Raw genomic sequence first — 26793 nt, forward strand, 5'->3', positions numbered from 1 at the left:
CTATTATCTGACACTGCCATTGATTTAATACCAGCGTTTAGTTTATCCTGAAATTTTCGTTCATATCAGGATTCAGTTACTACATTTCCTGGTGCTGCAACAATGCAACCATATCACTTTTTCTATTTTATGGACTTTATTCTTGATATAAAATCAGTTTTATTTTCAGCATGATATCTGCATCAGTGTGAGTAATCCAGGCTTGAATGTGAGAAAACAGATAGAAGTTGAAGTTAGATTATAAAAAATAGATTTTAACTTACACTTAAAGTTCAGTCAGTTGAGATTTGCATTTAAATAGTTTAAAATAAATACTTGGACCATGATTTCTGAATCCCACAGAAAATCATAATGCATAAAAATACTAGAATGACACCCCGCCAAACATTCCCCTTTGATTCAATCAAGCCTAATCCAATATCAGATAAAACATATTTAAATCTGCTTGATACAGAGTTTTATCAGGATCCACATCAAATTCTGTTATTCATATCATTCATTATTCCCTGATAAATTTAATGAATTGGGCAATGGCAAAGTAAGTGGGGAGACAAATTCTGATCTGGATCTGGATCCACACCAAAAGTTAATAGAATAGGCACTTAGATGTCATTATATAAAGAACACAAAGAAACTTTGTTTGCAGCAATCCCATTCAGCAACATCATAAAATCTGGTCACTTTATGAAAGTGAAAATATATCGTTAGCTATGTACATACAGAAATAGATATGCTACATAGAATAAGTACAGGAGCTACCTAGCTTCTAGATGGTATACAGACCTAAATAAACAGTTGCTGTACAGGGAATAAATAACTAAGTACACGGTTAAAGTGCAATGACTGAATGAATAACTAAATGCCTAATAAGCAGAATAAATAAATACCTAATTGTAATTGATTGTACCTTGAATAAATAAGTTATTGCACATGAGATATTAAACATTTAGCAGCACTAGGGTCAATAAGGTCTATTCTGGTGCAGGGACCCAACCAAGTTTCATGGAAATCTGTTTTTGTGTGATCCTGCGGACAAACCAACCAACGGACACACATAGCCTCTCTCGGCGGAGGTGGTCGTAGAGCTGAGAGTGCATCATTTGTATTAATAGTACATTCAAGTCCGGAGTTTCTCTGTGTGTCTCTCAGTGCATCTTGTAGACAGCTAGATGTGAAAAGTAACTTGACAGATTGGATTAAGTGTCCTGCGTCGGTATTCTTGAGTAAGCTCTTGGATGTTATTATTGTCTGTCTTGTGACCCCAAAAAATCCCTCATATGCTTGTTTCTTGTGGTCCACTCATGAGACAAGAGTGTCTATTGTATCGAGGTTAATTAGATTTATCCTGTCTTGACAATTATGGGAAATAACATTTCCCAACCGTTCTGCTCTCAGACCTCCACTCTGTGAATACTCTGCTGTTCTTTAATTGTGGATACAGGCAGAATACTGAATGGAGTAGTTGTAATAGTAGCGCACAAAATAATTCCATTTCATTCACTGAGCTATTTGTTTTTCTTGTCAGGTTTGTGAATGAGAATCTTCAGCTAAAGGGCTTTATTTTCCTTTTCTTTTTCACTAGGCGGAGCTGAAGTCTAAGAAAGCGGCTGAGTCGTTTGCCTTGTGCATCGAGAAGTACAATCGCGTGGGAGGAGAGTTTGAGCAGAAGATGAGCGAGTCCTCCCAGGTCAGTTCTGACTACATCTGGGACAAGGGCCACTTTTTTTTGCTGCTCCCACCCTCTGATGTGGTGTTTTCATGTTTTTCTTCTTCTCTCGGGCTTTATCTATCTCTTCATCTCCGTGACTCACCCTCTCTGTAACCTCCCACCACAATTTATTATCCTACGTCGTGCCTTCCCCAAAAATGGAAACCTCAACCCCACGACTCCTAAACACCCACCCACTCGCACAACACATGCACATCTTGCACATCCTGGACCCCGCTTATTGCTTTTAATCACTGCCCCCACACTTCCATGGTTACTGTTGTTGTTGCCATGGAAATCTCGAACAAATCCCGATGTGTTTTACATTTCAAATGATGACTGAAATTCTAGTGAGCAGTTTTCTCTTCTAATAGCATTAAGTGGGAAGATCTACTCATTATTATGAAGGGGTATGTGGAACCTGGGAGAAAAAAATGTGTCAAAAGATCGGAGAAGAAAATGCAGATCAGTAAATAAGAGACTAAGCTACTTTTTTATCGTATGTGAAGTTCGAGGCGATCACAAGAGAGATCAAAATTCTTGCTACACATTATTGCATGTTATGAGTATATTCTCTGTTGCAGATCACACAAAAAAGGGAAAGAAAATGCACTCACTTTTTATACACCACATGCAATATCCAAATCGAAGGAGTTGCAGGTTTTGTTAAAGGTCAAATGTGTCACAACATATATATATAGTGAGACATAAATAAAACGTTGGGGTGCTACAGCGATGAAATACAAATCAGATGTAAGGGAATATGCTTGTTTGGTACAGACCAGGCATATATCACATCAATCGTTTTATTTTTTTCAGTGAAAATTAAATGCAATTTTCTCAGTGAGCTAAGTCATATCTTAATTGTAACATCTCCAAAAGCATCATGGACTGCAACAACATTTTTTCGTTAATTGAAATAATCGTCCTGGAGTTACACTGATTATGATGTTCTTGGAACAACTCCAACATGGTGGTATCAGATATTGAAATATCGTAAAACACTTTCAAGTTTCAGGTAGGAAAGATGTTTCTATTCAGACTTATCTAATTGTACGAGTTTACAGTAAAACTTGGAGTTGTGGCGCAGGACAGGTGGGAATGAAGTGCCCTGTTGTGAGTTTACAGCAGTTGCAGAGTAAGTTGAGAATCTTTTTCTCTTTCTTTTCTCATTTTCATCTCGTTTGCTCTGTCTGCCCAGATTTTGCCCAGTGGAGGAAAGAAACTGGCAAGACTCTCACACACTCTCTTCACAAACAAAAGCCAGTGGCAGTATATCAAGACAATCCCCCTGAACCAGACAGAGATAAATGAGCTAGCCGAACAGAGAGCAGGATCAAACTTAAAATCTAAATCCTTTGGAATTATCACTGGTTTAAAGATCACGCAATCTGGAGCCTCTTCTGCTGGCTGACTGCCTCTCTGTGGCTGAATCTTCAGATCTCATTTTAAAGGCTGTTTTCACTTTAGTACCTATTTTATGGGATTCTGCTGGTCTCTGAACGATCCCGAGTCTCAAACCATTCTGCAGATACAGTGAATTAAGATAGAAGATCGGAAACAAACAGCATTAAATATAAACGAAACACATGCCAAAAGACAAACGAGCAAGACATAAACACAAAACCAGAAAATAAACACAAAATCAAACTGTACTGACAACATCCTATCAGTGATATTTGTGATTAGAGATAAATGGCACATATAATGGAACTCAAAATCTTAGTTCTGTAAACACATTTTATGGTATCATTGTGTTGAAAAAATAAAAAACTAAAGTACCGGAACTGCATCTTCAAGTAACAGCTGTGTTTAATAGCAGATCTCAGTGCTGATGTTGCTTGCTTGGTTTTGAAAGGATTTAATCACCACAAAAGGTCAGCGAAAGATTTCAGCCCACAGAGAAAGATAAATTAAACAACAGTGGAGTTTTGAGGATTCATATGATAACGGTTTCTTTTTTCTTTGATGTGGGTGCATGTGCATGTTTATGTGAGCAGAAGTTTCAAGAGATCGAGGAGGCCCACCTGCGGCAGATGAAGCAGCTGATTAAAGGTTACTCCCACTCCATCGAAGACACCCACGTTCAAGTGGGACAGGTATGTTGTAGTCAACATGGGTCTGATGACAAAGAACACTATGTCTGTACTCTCCAAACACAGAACACTTTTTATAATTGGTCTTAAAACCCACGCACATCATAACGAGGTGCCTGGACATGATGCGGATGTACGGAACAGTATCCGGAAAACCATCCATGAAAGTGAGATTTCGGCTCTGTGGGCACAAGTGCGGTCCCACAAGCACAGGGCTTTGATGAGGGATGGTGACACAGCAGCTGATGCCTCCCGTCCTGTCATCATCTAGACGTATATTATTATATAAGTACACAAGAAAATAGTGATAGCAAGTTTTAGGAAAGTATGAAGCTTAAAATATTTGTGGATAATTCTCAGTGAGGCCTCAAAATTTGAAAAATGACATCCGGAACAGCCATTCTAAATATTTTTTCTTAAGTAAAAAATAAAATGATTAGAAAAAGACTTCTTTATCCCTTGTTGTTTTGCAGAGGAAGACGGTCAATAGTATTGTCATGAGACCCCAGTTAACAACATTATTATAATTTCCTGGGGCTCTAGTGTCTGCTTAGGGCATTCAAAAGTTTTGTACAACTAAAAACTTTAATGCAACACAACATTTTAACGCTGGTGTCCACCAACAGTACACTTGAGATCAGAAAACTAATTTTAAGTCTTGTACATAAAGTGAGATGCATCTTTACATCCTCTTGGGCTCCATTACAACACAAGTAATTCATATTTTACCATTAAAAGTGATAACATTTGGAACATGATCAATATTTTTCGTGACACTTTTTTCTCATATAAATTGCTTTTGGGACTAAGAGACTGAGTAATCCTTCTGTTTTCCTCTGCCATAGGTTCACGAGGAATTCAAGCAGAATGTGGAAAACATCGGCATCGATAACCTCATCCAGAAATTTGCAGAGCAGAAGGGAACGGGCAAAGACAGGCCAGGTACGTAAAGGAAGCTCACCAGAATGAGCTTTTGGCTTGTTTCCAGTAGGAGTGAAATACATGCATAAACACACAACTTGAGCATCTTGCATTGCAGCAGCAATATGAAAACACCCACACTAAATACTGTATTGTAGAGGTGGAAAAAATCGTAGTGACAAAATACAACAGCGAGTGAGTGGAAGTGTGTTTTTGTGTGTGTGTGTGTGTGTGTGTGTGTGTGTGTGTGTGTGTGTGTGATTTATTCATATTGATATATATTTTATATGGATAGCACATCTGCCTGTTGTCTGCAGCTCTGGTTGGTTTTGAGGAGTACATGACAGCTTTGGTACCTGAAGGTGGGAAGAAGAGTCGGGCAAAAGCTTTCAGGATCCCTGGTCTGGGCAAGAGAGACAAGGAGCCAGACTCTACGTGAGTGCACACACACATAAAAGACAATTTACTGTCATCTGTAAACCTGAACTTCAGAAACTGAATGTGGATCTTCATCTTTTGCCACTGACCTCTGTCAGAGTCCCTACTGAATAATGAAAATACATCTATGTGTTTTCTGTATTTGCAGAGACTCTGCAGTGACGGAGGCACTGGTGAGTATCAGACGTAATTCACACCCAAACATTCCAGCTCTGAAACCTTCGACTCAGTTAACAGGCCTGTCTGACTCCTAAAGCTGCAGTTATCCCTGCAGGCAAATGCAGTGAGAAGAGTGTGTGTTTTCTGGGGGATGAAAACAGAATCATGTGTGTGGTTTGTGGAAGAAGGGTGAGTGGGAAATCACTGTGTGATAATGACATGACTGACGGTGTGGGGTTTCCCAGGTTTATTCCTGTACTTCTTAGAAGAGGTTTCAGAGATACTTTGGCAGCCGATGGCAACTGCGTAGCTCCATGAGAGTGTGTGTTTGAGTATGTCTGTGTGCAAGTGGTGTATGAGAGAGTGTGTATGAGAGCTGCCAGAAAACCTTCTGACATAGTGATGTGGAAGTAGAGAGTAAACAGCAGATCACAGAGCCACCGGTGCTGCTATTTTACACCTTCAAGGGCATTACATTTCTGACTTTAGTGTGACAGATATTAGTAATGTTAGCAGAGGACACTTACATAAGAGTAGACATGCACTCCCAATATCCATTCACCCTCTAGATTAAACGTTTTTATTTAAAGAAAAGTAAGTTTCAAATTATAAAATACTAGCTGGAAATTTAAGGAGTAATTTAAATGATGGGCCAGACTTTTAGTTTAAAGCATTAAGAAAATGAACTAAAATTATAAACAGAGTTTGAATAAACGACAGTGTTTACGTTATGTCGAAGGCATCTATTCATGTTGTTGCAGAAATGTCTACTGAAGTTAGCATGCAAATCACCTAACCACAAGAGGCGAGTTTCAGCTAGGAGATTTTTGCCAGGGCAGGCGTGACACTTTACAAGCCTTCTATTGCTATTAGCAAAATAGATGAACATAATAAACTCATAAAATATCAAGAAATTAAATACTCTTGTAACTATTTTAATGACTAAAGCTATAAATACCACTGAACACCTTCTGGATTAAAGTTTCCCTCATTTATCTAACAAAGAGGAGCTTATTTACCTCATTAATGTATCATAAAACATACTTCAGTCAAACTCAACAAAAATTTAAGAAAACTCACCAAAATAGTCTTAGATAAATCCTCAGTTCACTGAATAAGATATGAAAATGTTCCAGTTCCACGCTGCTGATTTCCGACTCCTTCCTGTCTTTCTGAACGCCTCTCCTTGGCTACAGCCAAGGCTAGCAATTTGCAATGAGCAGCAGTTGTTGGTTACTCTGCTGACCAGCTTAGCCTTTGATGTGTCTGCCTGTAGTTTGGCTTCAAGCAGGTAGCCAGACTGCTAAACAATGAGTTTAAACTTGCTGTAAAGCTCTGTGAAGCAGGGAACCAACGTCTGCAGGTTCATCTCCTTCACATTGTCACATTGTTTGTAAATTTGAAATGTTATGTAAATATCAATAACAGTTTCCTTAAATCAATTTGAGCTATAATTGTTTAATTAATGTGACTTAAATAGTCCAATCACACTATCGTGCATGCACTGATTGGTTATGTTTATGACTGAAAATAAATATCACAAGCTCCAGTTACACTCATCATCTGTTTACTGAAATCAGATCTAATCAAATGCCATCTGTGTACGTCCACAGTGGGTCTAAAAATAACTTGTCCCCACGTTGGCTGGATCGTAAGTCTGGCCTTCCTTATGTCTCTTATTTTGAAGATCATACGACTACAGGAAATGACAGCTGAAATGTGTCCACACGTCGTGTCTCGATAGCTTCCTTTGACCTGTTTGTAATAACATGTTTAACAGTTGTAGCAGTTAAGTCACTGACTCACACTCATGCCTTTTTGAAGGGTCTTTTTTTATACTCACACACTCTGAGAGAAAGCTCTCAGTGGAACATGTAGGCTGCATTGCTGAGTATCACAGTATGACAAAGCACTTCTGTGTGTCAGATATGTGGCTCAAGTGCCATTTGGCTCAGTGTTGCTGACCCAGCTGGTGTCCGACTCCCTCTCTTTCTCCTGTGTGTGTGTGTATATGTGTATGTGCACATGTGTTCCCATTCATATAGAATTCACCCCTGGAAGTAGACGATGAGGGATTCGTCATCCGAGCTGACAGCACACAGAATGATATCCTTTTTCTGCTCACGTATATGCCACCAGGATACTCGCGCCATAAAATATCATGACAGAGTTTGATCTGCTAATTTTTTTTTTGTACACAGTACCTTATAAAAGTGTTTTATGTGCAGAAATCAATTTTATTCCCTTTTCTGGTGATCAGTGTGAAAAAGGCCACATTAGATCCACTTTGATTTATAGTTGTAAAACAATAACTCAGCTTGATTTATATAGTGCCTTTTATACAACATGCACATTATTTTTTGTCATTTTATTACAACAACAAAATATATAAAGAAGATAAATACAATCAATAGAATTGATAAAATAAAAAGAATAACCCAGTGATTAAGAATTAAAAAACTAAGGTCCAACATCAAATCATGAAACTATCGTGAATTGATGAATACTTTGTTATGGTCACTGTATTTTCAATGTGTTATTTAGTCTTTAAAATGTTAACAAATAGTAACAAATGCCCATCATGGGTGATGACTTACACCACATTATTTAGAAGCAGCTTGATAACCACCATTGAGCATGACCCACAACCTGGAACTCTGTTGTCATTTCCCATCTTTCTGGTCATGTGAAAGCTGCCATCTTTCTACTGTTGACTCACTGATACGTGCATAAAAACTAAAGCTCTCCAAAAATAGTTTTAAAAAGTACAGATATTCACATACTTAAACCAGAGACGTGTGAGCAACTCATCCCTTTTCTGAAGTTGTATTCAGTTCATATTTGGTATTTTTACTCGTTGATAGTACCGAGCCACTTGAAAAGAAACAGAGTGTGAGGCAAAGCTGTAAAAAGAACTGCTGGAGCCCTCATTAAATTCATCACATCACATCACTTCAGCTGCAACGCCCAGATCTTACAGTTTCATCACAAAATTAACTTCCTCAGATGAAAAATGCAGTTTGTGACATATTATACCCCATGTGAGCAGTCTCTACGAAGGCCCCTAAGTGAGACGGAGATAGTTTTAAATGAAGCATAATCACAAGGTCAGAGGTGAGAGGTGGAGTTTAACCAATTTGTTCACACTGTCGGCTTCATTCACGGCCTCATTAGCTGCAGAGCCAGACAACTTCAGAGATATGTGTCCCTTTATTCAGCACAAATGACTTAAAGCACTCCTCTCATTAAATGACACGAGCTAAAGCCTGCCGTCTGTCAGCATGGGACATGAAGGAATTGTCCTCATAGCCTACCACTTAATGTCTGTCGTGATTATTCCTCACTTTGTCCTCCCCCACTGAGGCCCCGAGCTGCTCTCCTAATTTTATAAATACAAGACATGCACACACCTTACATTAAAAGCCAGACACCTCCCCATGCAGCATAGCCCAAATGAGGAGGAAGGGGGAGTTTGGTTGGGGCTGATGGTGCAGCAGGAAGTGGCAGTTCGGCTGTTTGAAGCTCTGCAAACCTCACCGCCCGCACAGACTGCAGAGCCTGTGTTGCTCTGCACTCTGCCTGCAGTTTGTTCTCTGCTGTCCTGATTTAATATTACACTGAATCAAAGTTATTTTCTTTAATCTTCATGACTGTCACAGCCTTTGTCCAAATAGTAATATTCGCAGATGTGCCGGGGTAATAAAACAATGCACGTGCTGGTTTGTGACGTAATCCCATGAATTCTCTGGTCTCATATTCATTTTATTTTTTAATAGTGCTCTTATTAAGGGTATAAAAGATAAAATATGAAGGAATTCTGCATTTAAATGTCTACAAATGACTAGAGCTTTGTGATATATTTTGTTGAGTTGTATACTTCCTTAATCCTCACATGTCCTAAATGTTTCCAGCAATATTTAAATTGGGTTTTTTTTGTCTTCATAATGTTCAGGAGGCAGTCAGAGAGTGGAAATGACACTAGGCAAATGAGGAATGTAATGTGAATATAAAAAAACTTACTATGTATATATTTGGGCCAAACACCTCATCCTTGAACATATGTGCCGGAGTTACATCAGACTTGACTGCAGGATCGTTTGTGTTATGTTCCCGTTACTCGCCCCCAGACAGCCAGATAACTGTGCACTGTGCAAAAGTAAATTGCATTTCTCCTTGACCTGAAGTCAGCAGTCAAAATATGATAATGGAAGCCACCTCTGCGGATCACTGCTGCAGTCAGGTTGATAAACAGGAGTGAAAATGAATCCACTTTTAACCCCAAAGTGTTAAATTAATCTCAGAGGTCAGTAAACTACTCATCCAATGATTAGACATCCAGCTTGACTCCAGTTTTTGTTCTTCTCTGGTCTGGCTCTGCACCCGACACTTGTCTTTCTTTTTTTTGTTTTGATAGAAAAATGCGATGAAGAAAGCTGAATCCTAATAGCAATGAATGTTACACATCTGGTATCTTCATTCATTACAAACAGTTCAACGTGTGAATGGATTAAGATTTTTATAAAAAATAATATTGAGTGCTTGCAGACACATGCTGCACAGAGTCAGTGATGTGCACCAGCATCACATTTCATCCCGTTTACAGCATGAGCTTGTACTCCTTGACCATCCTCTCTGTCTGTACGCTGCTCTGAGGAGAAGGAGAACAACTTTTACTCCAGTGACTCGGACTTTGATGACGAGGAACCGAAGAAGTTCCACATCCAGATCAGACCGGTCGCCAGCAGCAATCGCAGCAGCTCTGCTGCCACCGAGAAAGAGCTGAAGGCCACCATAGGGGCGCTCACACTGCCGCCAAACAGGGGGGCACGGCAACAGGTTGAACTTGTTGTGTTTTTTTTTCTTTCATGTTCTGTATGTCTTTGATTATTCTGTTAAATATATGAATATTTTTCTGAAGAAAAAAAAACCTCTGGTAATTTTTCTAAAAGCAGATGAGCTAGTTTCAGTCCTTGCTTTAACATTATTCACCAAGTACCTTCACCCCAAGATCCATAATTAAACTTCACACTAAAATCTAAGCTTAACTCTTTAATGAACGAACAGAGGATATTAATAATATTATTGATATGATTCTTCCCCCTCATCAGTAGGAACCAGCTGTCCTTCACATGTCCTTTGTTTTGACCAAATCTGTCCCCCTCTCTTTACTTTCAGGTGTCTATCAAGCGTCATCTCTCAAGTAAGTTCATTCAAATGTGTTTGAACATTTTTGGTTAATTTTTGGTGCTTGTTAACGTGCAACAAATGTCTTTAACCACAAGAAATGATGAAGTCTTTGTGCGGCATCTTATAGCGCAGATTTATGAAGCTGTTGTCTTTCATTTGTGCCACTGCAGGACACTCGAGTACTGCTGGAGGTCGCTCAGAAGAGGGCGAGGGTGCCCCCCACAGGGGTGAGTCTGACTTAAATCTATGAATCTGTTGACATGATGTGAAACTTGAGACTTGCAGAGTTGCTTGTACAAGTTTGTGGAAGTCTGTTTTAATGCTGCTGGCCTGTGGATTTCCTTGTCTAGGACTTGAGTTTGATTTTCTGTGACAGTCCAAAAGATGTGACTTTTTGCAGGTTTTCGACTGCCTTGTCTCAGTACCTCTCTCTGCGAACAGAGGGCAACATTAGCTAATTTTTAGTTTAGAAATAGAGTCCGCTTAAATAAATCCTCAAGCATCTTCAACCACAGTACAGGAGTTCCACAGAGCCCTTTTAATATTTATTTTGATGTCTATATGTATTTATCTAGAAACGTCTCTGTTTGCATGAAATGATTAATTAATTGACAGATTAATCAAAAGAAAATGACTGCAACTATTTTGATCATTAATTAGTGATTTGATCATCTTTACAACATTTTATAGTATATAAATATGAAGTGATTATCAAAGACATCATCAGTAGATTAATCTGAAATGATTTGTTAGTTGCAGCCTTAATTTTTAAAGGCAAGATTATCATCAATTATCCAGCAGTATGGTCTGTCATGTTGTGTATTTACACCTGTAAATTAAATGAATATCCTTTCATTCATCTTGTGTTGTATTTGAAAAGGAATTGCCTGATTTGTAGGATTAGAGTGGTTCCGTCCTGTGCAGCATTTCTCCACCTCTAGCATGTTTAGCCCCGTGTTCCCCTCTAGACGACAAATCTCTTCATTGGCTGACCTTGCATGAGCGGCCATCCTCCATTAGTCACACGGAGCACTGAGCTCGTGCTCCGAAGCATGTTTCATCACCAACAGGTTCGTTAGCTGTTAGTCTGGCTGGAGAGGGAGGCTACAACCTGCTGCCTCACAGCAGCGAGGAGTCTGTCTCCCTTAAATCCAGAGGTGGCAGGATTAACGATGAGCATCTGATTAAAGCAGTCACTCTGCAGTGACAGCAGCTGAGGCCGAGGGAGACCCGGCTAATTGCTGGTATTTATCACAGAGAAGGTAATGGCTGATGGGTTTTCCCTCATGCCATCCTATCTCACTCGATCTTTGCCACCTCTGTGCTGCTGATTAGTTCTGACTGTGTGTGTGTGTGTGTGTGCGCGTGTGTGTGTGTGTGTGTGTATGTGTGTGTGTCATTGTGTGTGTGTGTGGTCTCTGTAGATGGAGAGCAGGAGGGCCTACGCAGGTCCACCTCCAGTCCTGATCACAGCAGGTGAGATACCCTTCATATCTGCTATCTGTCCCTAAGCTGTGCAGAGAGATAGTTAGAGGTTGAATTGCGTCATCACTGACCTTTTCAGCAGTTTGAGATCTTCAGGTTTTCGTCATCCTTGTTTTGTGTTTTTTCTCCTTGTCTTAACCTCTTCATATAATTTCCTTCACTGTTCTTTCCTCTTCCTTCAGCTCCCCTGCAGCTTAGAGCATTAACGTTTAATGTATTCTTACACTTCAATTCTAACTTCAGCTGAAATTACATCTTTTCACAAACAGGAAAACTAGTTTAATCATTCATCCCCATTTTGCACTGTTCATTTTTCCTCCACAATCCCTCAATTTTCTCTTCTCTCACTTACACCCACTCTTCTGTTCTCACTTTTCTTCCCTTTATTACCTCTCCTTGCCGATCACTCCTCCGCTCTCACTGATTTTCTCCCTCTCCCTGCTTGTTTTACACCAGGTTGAGTTCGACGGCGTCGGGTTCAGACAGTCTGTTCGGTCCACCGTTGGAATCGGCCTTCAAGTCCAAAAGCTTTGATGGTCGAGAGCAGCTCAGAGAGCAGAGTGCCTTTGGTGCCTCTGAATGTAAGACCTGTTGTTGTATTAAGCATTCTCTTAAGCGAAAATTTCTTTGTGCAAATTATTCTTCAAAGCATACTTTTTTTTCTTTCTTTTTTTTTTTACAAAAATGTGCGTTTATAAAGTAAGGGGGACACAATCATGTCAGGTACATGTCCTTAGCATCACCAGGCTGTTGGACAGAAAAGATGAGTCTGAGTTCAAACTGCACTAACTGTAGTCTTATATTAATGGAACACTTTAAATCTTCCACACTCCCTCATCTCAAAATGTATCAGATATCTAAGAACCAATTTCCTTCCTCCAAGCCTCCCTAAGGCGACTGGAGGAGCTGGGCGATTTAACAAGGATCTAAAGATTGGAATATGTTTATAGGAAGGGACCTGATATGTGTGGCCACAGGCAGTGTTGGAGGGAGAAATGAGAGAGACTGCAGGTAACAAATGAAAGACTATGAGGGAGACTGTAGCTGACTGAGGCTGGCTGGCTCGTGTCTTGTTGATAACCAGCTCTCTGATTGTAACTAAGGAAAACATATTGTGTTATATTTGGGCCAACAAGGTAAGTTGAGGCGGATTTTTTTTTTCTTTTTTTTTAGCAGCAGATCAGCAAAGTGTTGTTACATTTCGTGTGCCCCATTGTTAACAATAACCTTTGGCCTGTATTAATATCCTGTTACCTGTGTTCAATGTGTGTGTGTCAGATGCCGCCTTCTCGTCCGACTCCTCCTCTCCAGAGAACGTCGAAGACTCTGGCTTGGACTCGCCTTCCCATCAGCCCCTCGGGCCGTCCCCTGATCCGGTGGGTTGGGCAGCTTGGCCCCCTGTTTCGCAGAGTAAAGAACAGACACAAACACTTGGACGACCTGTGGACCCTTTCCTCTCTGTTTTCCGGGACCCCTCCCCTGGTCGGAGTCCTCACCCACAGGAAGACCCTGCGAGCGCCTGGTCCATCGCGCTGTCACGTCCCTCTCGTGTCCCCCCAGATATCGACCCCTCATCCATGCGTTTCCCTGCCTTCTCTCAGTCCCTCCCTCCAAGTGAGATGGAGTCATCGGTGTGGAACTGCAAACACATCCCTCCTGAGGACCCCTTCCTCGCTGCGTTTGAGAGGACTGTCACCCAGGAGACTTTAAACCTGTCTGACGCCTGGACGCGCCCACCGCCTCGCCAGAGCCAGGAGGGCAGAGGGATAGAGGTACGAGGGGACCCATTCACCATGACTCTCGCCGACACCAAGACACTCCCAACATCATCCTCCTCCTCCTCTTCATCCTCCTCTAATCGTAAAGACAGAGACAGGAAACGAGACAGGAGTCTCCCACCTCCTGTAACTTCAGATGACCCATTTGCGATCACAATGATCGGCAGCCCGACCCACCAGTCATCGCTGGCTGCAGCAGCTGGGTTAATCCCTCCACACGGCAGCGGCGGCAGCAGTGGCATTGGCTCTACCAGTAGCGGTAGGCTGGGGCTTGATGTTAACTCCGGCTCTTTGCCCTCAGCCCAGTCCAAGAAGGAGCTGCTGCACTGGAACTCTGTCCACAACCCGTTTAATGAAAGCACCTCTGGAGCGCTGATCAGCTCTAAAACACAGGAAGGAGGAGGAAAAGGAGATGGAGGAGGAGGAGGAGGAGGAGGAGGAGGAGAGAGGAGGAAACACAGATCATCAGAGAGTGAGCCACGTAGGAACGCCCCTCCACTCACGAGGCATTCAGGACCACAGGAGGATCTGTGTTTTTCCACAGACAAAGATCAGGACTGCCTGGATCTGAACACACAGATATCATGCAGTGTCAGCTCACACAAGGGTAAGTTCTTGTTGAAGATGAAACATGGCCATCTTATTCATTTACTGTAGTAATTAGTGTATTTAAAGGGGCAATTTGTAATATCCAACCAGAAATATAGCTAAAAACACTCAAAAACTGATCTAACATCATCAACAGAGTATGAAGAAACAACAGTGTTGATATTTTGTCAAAGATGTCCAGTGTTGCAGAGATGTCTACTGGAGTTAGCATGCTAACCAGCTAGCACCAGCCCGTCCTGCCTCATAATACCACTTTATATTGGAAGAGGCGACAGTCCAATAGCCCCTTTAGTTTCAGCTGGAAAATGAGCGCAACAACTTGCTTGCTACTTTGTCTTTTAAGTAAAAGAAAATAAACTTACAAAATATCAAGATAGGAAATATATTTACACCTATTTTCCTTATTTAACATAAAAGTAAAACTGTACACAAGTCAATTGAATTTTTGTCCTGACAAAAACAACCTCAATTCCCTCGTTGACTCATCATTAAACACAAACTAAATAAATCTCGACAAAATCTCCAAAATCACTCAATGTTTGAAAAAATATCCTCAAATCGTACAACTGTAAGATATGAAGATATTCCTGCACTACACATCATTTTCACCCGCTGTTGATGTCGGACTCCCTCAAGCTCATCTGCTGCTTCATGCCTGTCATGTCCCTGCCTGCTGCAGTGGAGTCAGTGGAGTCAGTGGAGTCGTTGTCCTGGTCAGAGCCACAGTGCAAATAGCTGACTGAATATCTTTGCATTTTGGATTGATTGTTGGAGAAACAAGGGATTTGAATATGTCAGCTGGGGCTGAAGGAACTTGTGATTTTTGGTTATTTCTTCTGATATAAACCATAAACGATTCATCATTAATCCAAAAGTGTTACTGGAAAATTAAGGAAAATAATCATTAGCTGCAGTACAGTCACACACTGTTAATACTTTCTGCTGACTTTTTATCTCAAACTTCTGGTAGAATTCATGTCGTATTATCACTGAATCAGACAAATGAATGAAACGTGGCTCTTTATGTGAGCACAAGTGAGGCAAGATTTCTGCTTCTTTCTCATTGAAGAGGAAAATCTCTGTGATGAATATTCAGCTGCTAAATCCCATAATTAAACCAACACAGATAGTGTCATTTTTCTGCCAGCTTGCTTTGGCAGTGAGTCTTGTTCATCTCTGTCTGTTCTGAACACGGCTTCTGACTGATTTTAAAGGATGTCTGTCTCTTTATAATCTTGTTTCACTTTGTGATTCAGATCCACTTTGAGTCACTTTGTGTGTCTGTGTCTTTGTAAGGGTCCAAGCACAACTTCAGACAGGACACGACTGAAGTGGTCGCAGCTGCTCCTCCGAGAGCGGCCCGAGCCAAGAGAACATCAGGCCGACTGAGCGGCTGTGAGAGAGTGAGTATTGGTCGTGATTACAGCTCAGCTAATTAATGAATTCATTTTCTTTTAAAACTCTGAGATTTTTATGATTCTAACTTCATTAGATTGGTTTTAGATTTGCCGTTTTTGAATAATTAGTGTTTTAGTTATAGAATTATTTATAGAAATCAGCTGTCACAGTGATGGCAGATGATGGTTCTCTGTAGGCACATTTGAAGTATGATGTTTTTAATGTAACAATCTTGTTATACTGTAACCTTTCTGATTTTGTTCTCTGAAATGTCCAAATTGGACATCCAAATTGACTTTGGGGCATCATCTGTAAGAAACTGGTGCCAATGCTGACCCAGTTTTGTTCCTGTCTGTTTCAGTCTCGCTCTCTGTGCTCCTCCCCGCTGCCGGAGCCCAGCCCCTCCCTCACCTCCTCCTCCTCCTCCAGCCCCAGTGAGTGGGGGCCTCAGGCCAAGGACAGCGACTGGGGTCAGAACCGGGCACCCAGTCCTGCTCGGGCAGGACAAGCATCACCACTGCCTTACCAGCACCAGGACCACCCACAAAGACAGTGTATGCCTCAGAACATAAACAAATTACACTTTAGGGAGGAGGTTTGAAAGTAGTGGTGTCATTTCTGTTGAAGTGAGCATCTGGCAAGCGAGAGAGATGGATGAATAGAACTTAAAGAAATCTTTCAAAAGTTTGGGAAATACGCTTATGTGCACAAGAATGAAGAGCTGTAAAAGAGTGATGCCACTGTCATGTCTGTATGATAAAAATTAAGCCACAGCCAGGAGACGGCTAGCTTAGCTACCATACAAAAACCTGAAATGCTTGTACTCATAAGAAAGTCCAACACATTTTGCAAATTTTCTTTTATACACTTTGGTTTTTGTACCCTTTCTCATCAATTCAGACAGATTGTACTTGGCTAACAGGATGACATTTTATTGGACGATAGTGGGGCAGTAAAAGTTACAATCAGATATCACATATCTCCCTCACAGAGGTGAAAACATGGAGGATTTGGGTTTTTTCAGCTCTTCTTTCACTACCCATGTGGGAAATGATTGAATAAACTTACATATTAAGTTTACAAAAGGATATTAAGAGTAAGCTAGATTCTACATGCATCACTAGAAGGATTGCATAGAATAATAGACGTGTTATTGTATTTAAGATATTATATCTCATTATTTGTAAACTATACAAACATATCGTCATGCATATTTCATTTTTACCACTCCTGCTTTTATGTTGAATTGTTTGTCTTTCCCATTCCGTCTTGACCATCTGTCATCTGCCTGTTAAACGCAGCATTAAACAAAAAGATGTGTTGGAATTTTGTCACCCTCAGACAGTCACGCTAGCTGTTTCCCCCTTTTTTTCCCCCAGTGTTAGTGCTTAGCTTATTGACTACCGGTGGTAGTTTTATATTATATAAACTCGTATGAAAGGCGTGACTTAGTACATTTGTTCTCCGCAGTGCACCTGTCACGAGGACCAAGTCCCATCTCCCTCAGCACACAGGAGGCCTGGCCGGTGGCAGCAGCCATAACAGAATATATCAACGCCTACTTCAAAGGCGGACAGCACAACCGGTCAGCATGAAGCCTCTTCCGAGAAACAAATCACCGAAAACAAAAACGAGCTGCAGGACTTATCTCAACATTTTGTCTCTTTCTTCCTCCAGATGTCTGGTGAAGATCACGGGCGACCTGACGATGTCCTTCCCTGCAGGCATCACTCGCATTTTCACAGCCAACCCCAACGTCCCCGTGCTCAGCTTCAGGCTGGTCAACATCTCGAGGATCGATCACTTCCTGCCAAATCAAAAGCTGCTCTACAGGTCCGCTGCTCTCCGTGTTCTTAATTCAATCTGTGTTATTGACTGTGTGCGCTCCTAAAATATCCCGCCTCTGTGTCTGTGCAGTGATCCATCTCAGAGTGACCCAGACACCAGAGACTTCTGGTTTAACATGCAGGCTCTGCAGCTCTACCTGCAGAGAGAAGCTGAACTCAACCCTCAGGCCTCGTACTATAACGTCGGCCTGCTCAAATATCAGGTCAGGATTCAGAATCAGCCTCCATGGCTGATATTTTCTGCTTATCTTGGATACTTTGATATGTTGTCTGACCTTGTTTATCAGTCCTACAGTTAAATGCAAGTATTTAATAAACATTCAACACTGGTGCTTTATTTAACAGGTCCCTAATTTCTTAATTAAAGCCATTTTATGTTTCCTTATAGAAAAAAAATCTAATTTCTCCATGTTATGGAAGCTTCTCTGTGTAACCCTTTTAACTGGAAGCATATCAGCTCAACAACATCTCTATTTTCCCTGAGCTTGGTACCAAACTACACAGTACTTTCTTGAAAACTTTTTTGATCATGAAGTAACCAATTACCAGACTTTGAACTCAATCTTTGAGTTGAATGAACTTGAGATGACTCCAGATCTTTGCTGTAAAAAGTCTCTGTTGTTCTCTCAGGTGTCTTCTCAGGACCCGGGTCGGGCTCCTCTCCTGCTCTCTGCGGAGTGTCAGCGCAGCGGCACGGTGACCCGGGTGTCCCTGGATTACCACTGTTGCCCCGCCACCGCTCCCTCCACCCAGCTCACTGCAGTGCAGGTGCTGCTGCCATTAGACCACACTGCCACAGACCTGCAGTGCCAGCCGCCCGCCTCCTGGTGAGCAGTGGTGGTGTGGTGATGGAGGGATAATGAGCGGTTTCAGCGGATTGTTAACTGTCAGTCACTTATAACTGGTTCAGCGAGAGCCTGCCCTGTTATTTGCTTGATAAATGTTGTCAACACGATTATTGTCAGGCACGAATAGAATCACAAATGAACCATGTAATCATAATATGTGAGCAGTAGGGCTGTTATTGACTTCAGAGTTGCTGGGAAGAATAGAAAGAGGGTCAGAGGGAGGAGACTAATGAACGGAAAATTACTCAAGATGTAGGACAAATCTCTGTGAATATTTATTTGCCTCTATATAGGGGAAAATGAAAAATCTCATTTCACTTTAAAGGGGGTTTTAACAAATGAATGATACCTGTTGGTATAAATGATATTTTGATAGCTGCAGCTCGTGTTAGTTTCCACTACCAATACAACTGTTGATCACTCTGTTGATTGACCAGTTCTAAAAAAAAAATGCCTGCACTGAAAATCTGAAAATTGCCCATCACAGTTTCTCAGAGCCCAAAGTGACGTATTCAGATGTCTTGTTTTATCCAACCAACAGTCCAAAATGGAAAAAAAAAGATATTGAGTTTATTATCATAGAAGAAGGAAACACTGAAACGGTGAAACTTTATCTTAAAAATGGACTTTTAAAGATTGTTAAATGTAAATTTTCTATTAATAGTCAAATCAATTAAGTGACCAATTGTTTCAGCACCAGTATACCTTCAAATAATAAAGTCTGACCTGATGATGATGCTGGTGGAGAAGTCAGAGGATCATCGAAGTGAAAACAGTTCAACCTGAGAGGGACGGGAACATTTGTAGCAAATTTCACAGCAATCTAACAAATTTCACTAAAAGAGAATCACAAGTCAGGATGATTTTTTTTTATTTTCTGACATTTCACAGTACATCACTATCTAATCAAACATACTACAAGAAGTTTTTTATCTGCTTAGGAGACAGTCTGCGGTTTCCTCTGTACGACCTGCATGAGCAAACGACACCACCAGTGACAAAATCGTTTTTTTTTTCTGCCGAGTAACCGGTATGGACAACAATCGTGATATTTAGAAAGTTAGATATTGATATTGATGTTGATATCATAATGGCTGTCGGAAACAGAAGAAGAAAAAGGTGTGTGGCTTGGGTCTGGTGTGTTGCTGCTGCTCATTATTGTGTAAAATCATTTCCAATCAAAAGACATTTATGGTTGAATTGACAAAATGCAGACAAAACACACAATAAACAAAGTTAACATGGTGATAATATCGTGAATTGGCCACAGTAATCGTTAAGTGACAGTCTGATATCATTTCAGCCCTCAGCAATGCATCCTGCAAACAGCTGTGTTTAAAAAAAAAGAACAATGGTATGACAGAAACATGTGCTTTCAAGACAAATGCTCGTGCCAGCCAGATCAAGATCCCTCGACACCAGATGGTGGTGCTCCTGCCACTTTTGTCCACAGAATCAACTAAATTAAAGTTCCTTGTAGCAGATTTAATCGCAAAAACAATAACCAAATTAATCAATAATGACAATGACTGTTGGTTCAGCACTAAAAATAACAGGAATGTTGCTAATCGCTGGTTACAAGGCATTTAAGAATTTCAGCATGACTTGTTCTGGATAAGAGGAGGAAAGTTTGGAGAGTGAGAAGCAGGCTGGGCCTCAGTGACTGTTTGTTTCTCCTCTGCAGGAACGCTGAAGAAAGACGGCTGCTGTGGAAACTCCCCAACCTCTCCCCGACCAATCACAGCAAAGGTCAGTTCTGCTGCTGACGCCAATCTCTCTCTCTTTTTTAATTGTGTTAGGCTTCATTGAAAAAAGGGAAAGTTTAATAAGAAAATGGAGCTCACTGGAGCAAAACGAGACAAACTCAACATCTAACTCGCAGCCTCAGCTTGTTTCATGTCTGTCAACTTAAAATTTGCCTTTTCATTGAGATTCATCTCCTTCTAGCTGAGCTCACCTCTACACATCATGTCACGCAGATGTAGAGACGAGTGATTAAGAGTTACGTAAAGAGATCTCTGCACTCCACATCCTTCTCTTCAAAAAGCTGAAGTCTGAGGGCGTATCATTTCTTTTTAACAGCAGAATTAGCATTTGAAGGTGGCAGCTGCTCTCGTCAGCCTTGAGGTGGAGGTGAGCAAAATGAGCAAGTGGAGGTGCTCCTGAATGCTCAGCTGACACAGAGACAAACATGAAATCTTCCTCTTTAATTTAGTGTCAAGCTGATTGTTGCCCTTATTTCATGACCTTCGCGGTGTGCGGATACGAGGCGGCTCATAATAGAGGCGTTCGTGACTTTAATTCAAGGATTAAATCAAATCTGAGCTCAAGGTTTCCTTCACCTGTGTGCTTCTTTGTACCAGACGCCCACATTTCCTCTTTTTATTTTATTCCTTTATTCATCTAATGATATATTATTACCTCGATGTGAAGCCACAGGCCTGGAGAACAGAGAAAGAGAGACTATTCATAGCTGTCAGTGATGAATGGGAAGTTAAAGGCTGAAAACCTTTATAGTTGGAGGACTTCTCTGGTTTATGAGCCTGTGACAAAGCATCAAAAGGTCACTATAACTCCTCCCTGCACTCTCTGAAAATACTGTTTTCCTGCACATTTCTCTACCGCTAAACTGTTCAAAAAGCTGCTTCAACATGAATAATGTCTGGCGGTGTTGAGTCAGTAATTTATGTATTTTACTGGATGTCTTTTACGCCAGAGCGCTTGCATTTGTCAGCCCTGGTGGTGGCTGAAAAAGACAGCAGCACGGTGGCTCATCCTGAGTTTAACAGCTTTTCTCCTCGTATTTCTTCAGGCTGCGTGTTTCTATCTCATATAATACATTCATGAACATGAAGATGGAAGCCCATTTTCACTCAGTCATTCTTGTTAGAAAGTTATAATGAGGAAGCGTCTTAAAATAATGAGACATTTTCCCCAAATAATTGGAAACTCTTTCAAATTAATGACTTGTGTATGTCAAAAAAGAAAATATTTCAAATGTGTTGTCACTACTGTTGCTAGCTCATCTGTTGAGATACTAAGTTATTACTTTATGATGTCAAAGTGACTATTTTGACGAACTTGTTTTTTTTGGGACTGTCATTACTGTTAGACAGTAAGTTTGTCATTATCATTACCTGTGGGATCTTCTTTTCATTACACTGGCATTACAATGGGCTTGTTGAATGAAATCTAAAACTGTAGAACACATTCTCAATGAAGTTTTGTCCTTTTACAGTGTTTGTTCGACATGCTTGCGTGATTGACGATGTGGAGTGTTTCTCCTCCTCTTCCTTCAGTCGAGAAGCTGAATATTTATCCATTCATCCATGACTCTCAGCTGTCCATTTTAACCTGCCTAAGACCCCTTATTAACCAGTTTTCTGTCTGCCAAGATGCAAACCTGGTGTTTTTTTGTTTTTTTGTAAGCGATTTGACAAGATTTGTAAGAATATCTCCCACGTTTGTGTGTCCCAGGCTCAGGGACTCTGTGTGCCAGCTGGCAGTGCCTGGAGGTTCCCCGCGGCCCTCCACCCAGCCTGGCTGTCCAGTTTGTGGGCTCCGGGGCCTCGCTGTCGGGCATGGACGTGGAGCTGGTGGGAAGCCGCTACCGCATGTCACTGGTCAAGAAAAGATTTGCCACAGGTGAGACACTGAACACTCTCACTTTATTTAATTGTTGCAGTACATGTGTATTTATCCTCGTATGTGTAGAAATGTAAATGTAAACAGGGGTCTCATAGTAAGAATTCTTGTAGTTGATGTTTATGGTGACGGACAGGCGCTAAATGTTTTTATGAAATGTCCTCCAGTGCTCCATCAGTGAGTAAACTGACCAGAAGTTAACTGGTCTGATTTTGATTATACTTGATTCATATATCACCTTTCAACATCATATAGTGTTAACAAAAGAATTCAGGCAACTGGCTTCAGAAGAATAAAATGCTGTTTTTTCAAAGGTATCCACAGTGTCCTCCCAAGTTTTAAAACCTTGTTTGCAAATTGGCGTGCATGAAACACAAAACAGACAGACCTGCATGATCGGTCACGAAATTCACTGCTTCATTTTGATGAAAACATGTTCATCTTCAGATCAATTTGTGTAGGCAGTGTAGTGGTTTAACTCAATACTCTAAGTTGGTTCTTCAGTTGCACTAAGTAATGTAGCTGGAACCTTTGCGCGTCATGTCGACTTCAGCTTACTTGGGCGGTGCATTTCCTTTTTGTACATTGATCTTTTGTCATGTGTTTGTCAGGGAAGTACATGGCCGGCTGCTCCTTGTGAATCGTGTGAAGGATCATTGGACTTTTTCCTGACCCGACAGCTGGACGGAGGAGGGGGAGAGATGATCCGTGGTAAGACATGAAACTGAAGACGAGGCACCTTGAAGAACGATGTGCACTTACTTCTGAAGGTGTCCTGCTCTCTTAGGACCAAGCCTTTTCTTCTTTTCCTCTAATTTAAGTTGTGTGTTGTACACTCAGTCGTCTTGCCTTCATCTAGAGGGAAACTTTTTCTATTCAGTCTCCTCATCGTGTTCTGAAGCTGCAAACTAAGCTACATAGAAAACCTCTCCTGAATCAGAGAAAAGAAAACATCTGAATGAAGTTAAACATATTTCTGTCTGGAAATGAGTTGTAATGGAATCTAGGATTTTTAAATTATGTACATACTGTATGGAAGAAATCTTTAGAGAATCTTACAGGATTGAACGAGTCATTTGTGAGCAATGATCTTCTACCAAACCTTAGAAAAAAAAAACTGTTTGTAAATCTGCTGTTTGTTCCAAATAGAGGTTTTGTGATGTTGATATTTGATAAAAATAAATGTGCTCAAACATTTTTGGTTTACACCAATTTATTTATTACACATTGTGACCAAGTACAAAATACAGCTGAACTATGCAGTTTATTACAGACCATAATCTGTCCTTAGGCTAGTTAAAGTGTAGTCAAGAACAGGTTTAAAAATGCACAAAAATAAGGGTTCAGTATACTTGTAAGAAGAACCAAATCTAGTTCAATAATAAAAAATAATCCTCCGCCAAAAATCTAAAACAGCCTTACAAAACATTACAAATTACACACAGAAATTACTTTTTTCCCCAAAGTATTTGAAGGCAAATTACTGTGACAGGCACAAGTTACAAAAAGCCTTAAATAACTCGAGCTCGAGGATTCTCTTCGCTACAACAAAATAATCTGAGAGGGGGAGGAGGAGGAGGGAGAAACAAATCAATTTCAACACAAAACTGATGTCAATCAATTCAGAACAGTTCATATAAATAGAAATTTCTCTCGTGACAGTTTAAAAGCTTACTCAGGTGCAGTAGCACCACAGTAATAAGCATGTTTCATACATTAAACAATTGAGATTGGAAACAAATTCATCACACACGCCAGGCTAATCAATTACACATCAAAGCACTTTCTTCTGTTACGCTATCAACCGAGTACAGTGTGAGGAGAGATTAGGCAAAGACCGAAGGCCACAGAGCACACACGTTCTACATCATACAAAGATATATATCATATATATATAATTTATTATGGACAAGTTCCCCAAATTCTTTTTCTATCTAATTCAAACAGAACATAAGTCTTTAATCTGAGTAACAGCATGAGGTCAAAGTATCTGACGTCAGGGAGCGTGTGCTGGTTCAGACGCCAACAATATCCTCTGTTTGTGTTCAGGGTTTTGGTTTTAAACTGCACTAATGTGTTGATTTATCCTGTTTTGGATGAAATGTACAACCACTTTGTATCACAAAATGAGGCAGATGAGATTCCAGTTCAAGTTTTTACATCCCATCTCCATAGACCATAGTCGTGCGGCGGCCACTTTCCTCACACTCATTGTGGGTAGCTCAAATGTCGTACTGCCGTGTTCCAGGTTGCAATTCCAGGCCTCCTAAAAATCTGTCAAGTATGGCTAAATAATGTTCACTGGACGCACCGGTGTGCCTGGTGTTCAGCAGGTCAGATTTGAAAAATGTATAAACAAAAAAACACTGCAGCTCCCCAGATACTTCCACAAGCACCACATGTATAGCCAGTAAGACGCTTTAAAACTACAGCTTAGACAGCTTACTAAAAGGCTTTTTGTTTGAGTCTGTCAGCTCTTTGTAACTTATTTTCACACCTGAGGTTATTGGGATTTCTTGTTGTATATATTGTGATTTAAATGAATAAATACATTCATCTGCACATTTCTTCCTTTTACAGTCATTTACATCATGTGTTATGAAAGTAAAGTAAAATGTAGGCTATTCTTAGGTACACCAGTGCAAGGAGTTCATTTTTAACTATCACAATTGTCTTGTCAGATGCTGATCAATCAGGAAGTTTTGTCAGATTTACTAATGTTATACAACTTGCAAACTGGAACACAGCAGCGTAAAATTATCGCAGCATTTGTGCTCTTGAGCGAGACGTCAAAGGAAAATGGCCGCTCCGGTCTATTAACTTGAGTGCTCTGAATTTCTTTCACTGAACGAAGTGAAATGAAATCCTTAAAGCACTGGACTGAGATCATTTGTGTGCTCTATTTACATGAGAGGAAACAGGAGTGGGAGACACAAACTCCAACAGTGGCTACATCTTCTAATACTTGCCTCGTGTCATCTGCGCTGAACGGAGCATATAACATCTATTGAGGTAAACAAACCCACATGTTACACAGGTAACGTAGAGAGTTCCCTGCCTTTTGGATTACAAGGCCCTAACAGAGCCATGACTATGGCAGAGCTGGTGGGAACAACAAGGGAAAGGTCCTTTGGGTCAATAGGTTGCATGTTTTTATCTTTTTTATGTGTGTGTGTTCGAGTTGCTGCGAGCTGCAGCAGAGGCAACAAGGAGTGTACACACCTACACCTAATCAATGTTAAAGGTGCTTCGAATGTCTGAGGTTTGGAGATGATACATTCATACTGCGGTAGAGGCACAGCTGAGGGACAGATAGACATCTGTAGTGGTGGATTTTATAGTTAGATCTAAGGCACTCAAATGACACTATGGCACAGCTAGATAAATGGGGGGGGGGGGGAGGGAGAGAAGAATCACAAATACCACACACCAACACTCAGAGTTACACATCCAATAAAAAGGTACTGCACAAAGTCATTCACAGTTGCAACAAAAAGGGAAAGAAAATCAGATCTGTGTTACACCCCTGTGAGTAAAGGACAAAAAAACAAAAACAAAAACAGATGTGTGAGTTTCCTGGGAGAAAGATTATCGTCCTAGTGAGGGGAGGACTGACACTGCTACGTTCTTCTTTATGTACATTGCACACGCTGACTGCAGAAGGACGCAGCGTGCTTGGGGTTGAAAGCCGCTGTGTCGTTTTTAGGGAGAGACTCTGGTCCTTGTGGCGATCAGTCTGGTCCTGCTCACACTCGACTTACATCTCCTGCAGAGGGTGGCTCATTTCAATCCTCTCTCTCTTTACGGCCGGTTCGGTCGGCCCTCTGGACGCATCAGCATCACTGCCCAGGTCGCTCATCTCATCAGAGAAGGACGCATCTAGTGACACAGGAGGAGAGAGTCTCAACACTAATCTGTCCCAACAGTGTGTAACTGTAGGTTAAATTTACGCCACTTAAGATCCTCTTCATGTGATTTTCTACAAACCAACGCTGACTTTTGTGTCTGTGTGTGCGTTTGTGTTTCCTTTATACTTCAGTCTAGACACACTATTTTGGCAGAAGCTACACAGCCACTACTGATCAAAGGGGTTTTTGTTGTCTTTGTGCTCAAGTTTGGCTTTGTTGAACCGCTGCAATTAATTTAATCATATTTTGTACTTGACATTTCCACAACCCTGATTCCAAACAGTTGGGAAGTTGTGAAGAGTGAAAAGAAAGAAAGTCAATGATTTGAAAACCCTTACTCATCCTCTGTAGTATTTTAGATTTATCAGCCAGACTTTGTACCTGAATTTAAATTATTGACTGTACCAACATGCAAAACTTTTAATGTAATGTTTGTTATGTAATTATTGACAAAACAGTGTCAACTTTATCTTGGTGTGCCCTGCAACATTGAACTTTGTGAGCCAATTCCAACTGCATACAGTACAGAACAAGTTATTCAACATTCAAAGTGATAAAGTTTGTTACTTGTGAATGCTTTTTAATCTGATCGGTACCTCTTGATAGAGCATTCAGACAAGACAAACACTACAGACAACAGTGCACTGTGGGAACTTTCTGGCACAACAGTGTGCGACACGTGGTCATCAACTTTTCACAAGATATTAGTGTTTAGAGTTTAAAATATGCTCTACCACGAGACCATTAAAAGGGTTAAAATGGGCTC

At 40.8% G+C, this 26793-nt stretch overlaps 2 protein-coding genes across 10 annotated transcripts in view; one reads left to right on the forward strand and one right to left on the reverse strand.

Annotated features, from left to right (window-relative positions):
* The window catches only part of fcho1 (FCH and mu domain containing endocytic adaptor 1), a 60215-nt gene extending 36899 nt beyond the window's left edge, over positions 1–23316 (forward strand). For all 3 annotated transcript variants that reach the window (XM_037115548.1, XM_037115547.1, XM_037115550.1), the window contains 21 exons: positions 1583–1687; positions 3709–3807; positions 4650–4746; positions 5043–5160; positions 5312–5336; positions 7368–7428; positions 9965–10158; positions 10498–10522; positions 10680–10736; positions 11934–11985; positions 12451–12575; positions 13273–14379; positions 15678–15784; positions 16141–16333; positions 17250–17364; positions 17457–17612; positions 17697–17829; positions 18257–18453; positions 20159–20223; positions 21952–22119; positions 22731–23316. In XM_037115548.1, the coding sequence (XP_036971443.1) occupies positions 1583–1687; positions 3709–3807; positions 4650–4746; positions 5043–5160; positions 5312–5336; positions 7368–7428; positions 9965–10158; positions 10498–10522; positions 10680–10736; positions 11934–11985; positions 12451–12575; positions 13273–14379; positions 15678–15784; positions 16141–16333; positions 17250–17364; positions 17457–17612; positions 17697–17829; positions 18257–18453; positions 20159–20223; positions 21952–22119; positions 22731–22759 (3228 nt within the window). In that variant the 3' untranslated portion in view covers positions 22760–23316. The remainder of the gene's footprint in view (positions 1–1582; positions 1688–3708; positions 3808–4649; positions 4747–5042; positions 5161–5311; positions 5337–7367; positions 7429–9964; positions 10159–10497; positions 10523–10679; positions 10737–11933; positions 11986–12450; positions 12576–13272; positions 14380–15677; positions 15785–16140; positions 16334–17249; positions 17365–17456; positions 17613–17696; positions 17830–18256; positions 18454–20158; positions 20224–21951; positions 22120–22730) is intronic.
* rfx2 (regulatory factor X, 2 (influences HLA class II expression)) overlaps positions 23315–26793 on the reverse strand; it is a 34420-nt gene continuing 30941 nt past the window's right edge. For all 7 annotated transcript variants that reach the window (XM_037115555.1, XM_037115558.1, XM_037115553.1 and 4 more), the window contains one exon: positions 23315–25998. In XM_037115555.1, the coding sequence (XP_036971450.1) occupies positions 25877–25998 (122 nt within the window). In that variant the 3' untranslated portion in view covers positions 23315–25876. The remainder of the gene's footprint in view (positions 25999–26793) is intronic.

This window comes from Acanthopagrus latus, chromosome 11 (genome assembly GCF_904848185.1).
Source record: "Acanthopagrus latus isolate v.2019 chromosome 11, fAcaLat1.1, whole genome shotgun sequence".
Taxonomy (NCBI): Eukaryota; Metazoa; Chordata; class Actinopteri; order Spariformes; family Sparidae; genus Acanthopagrus; species Acanthopagrus latus.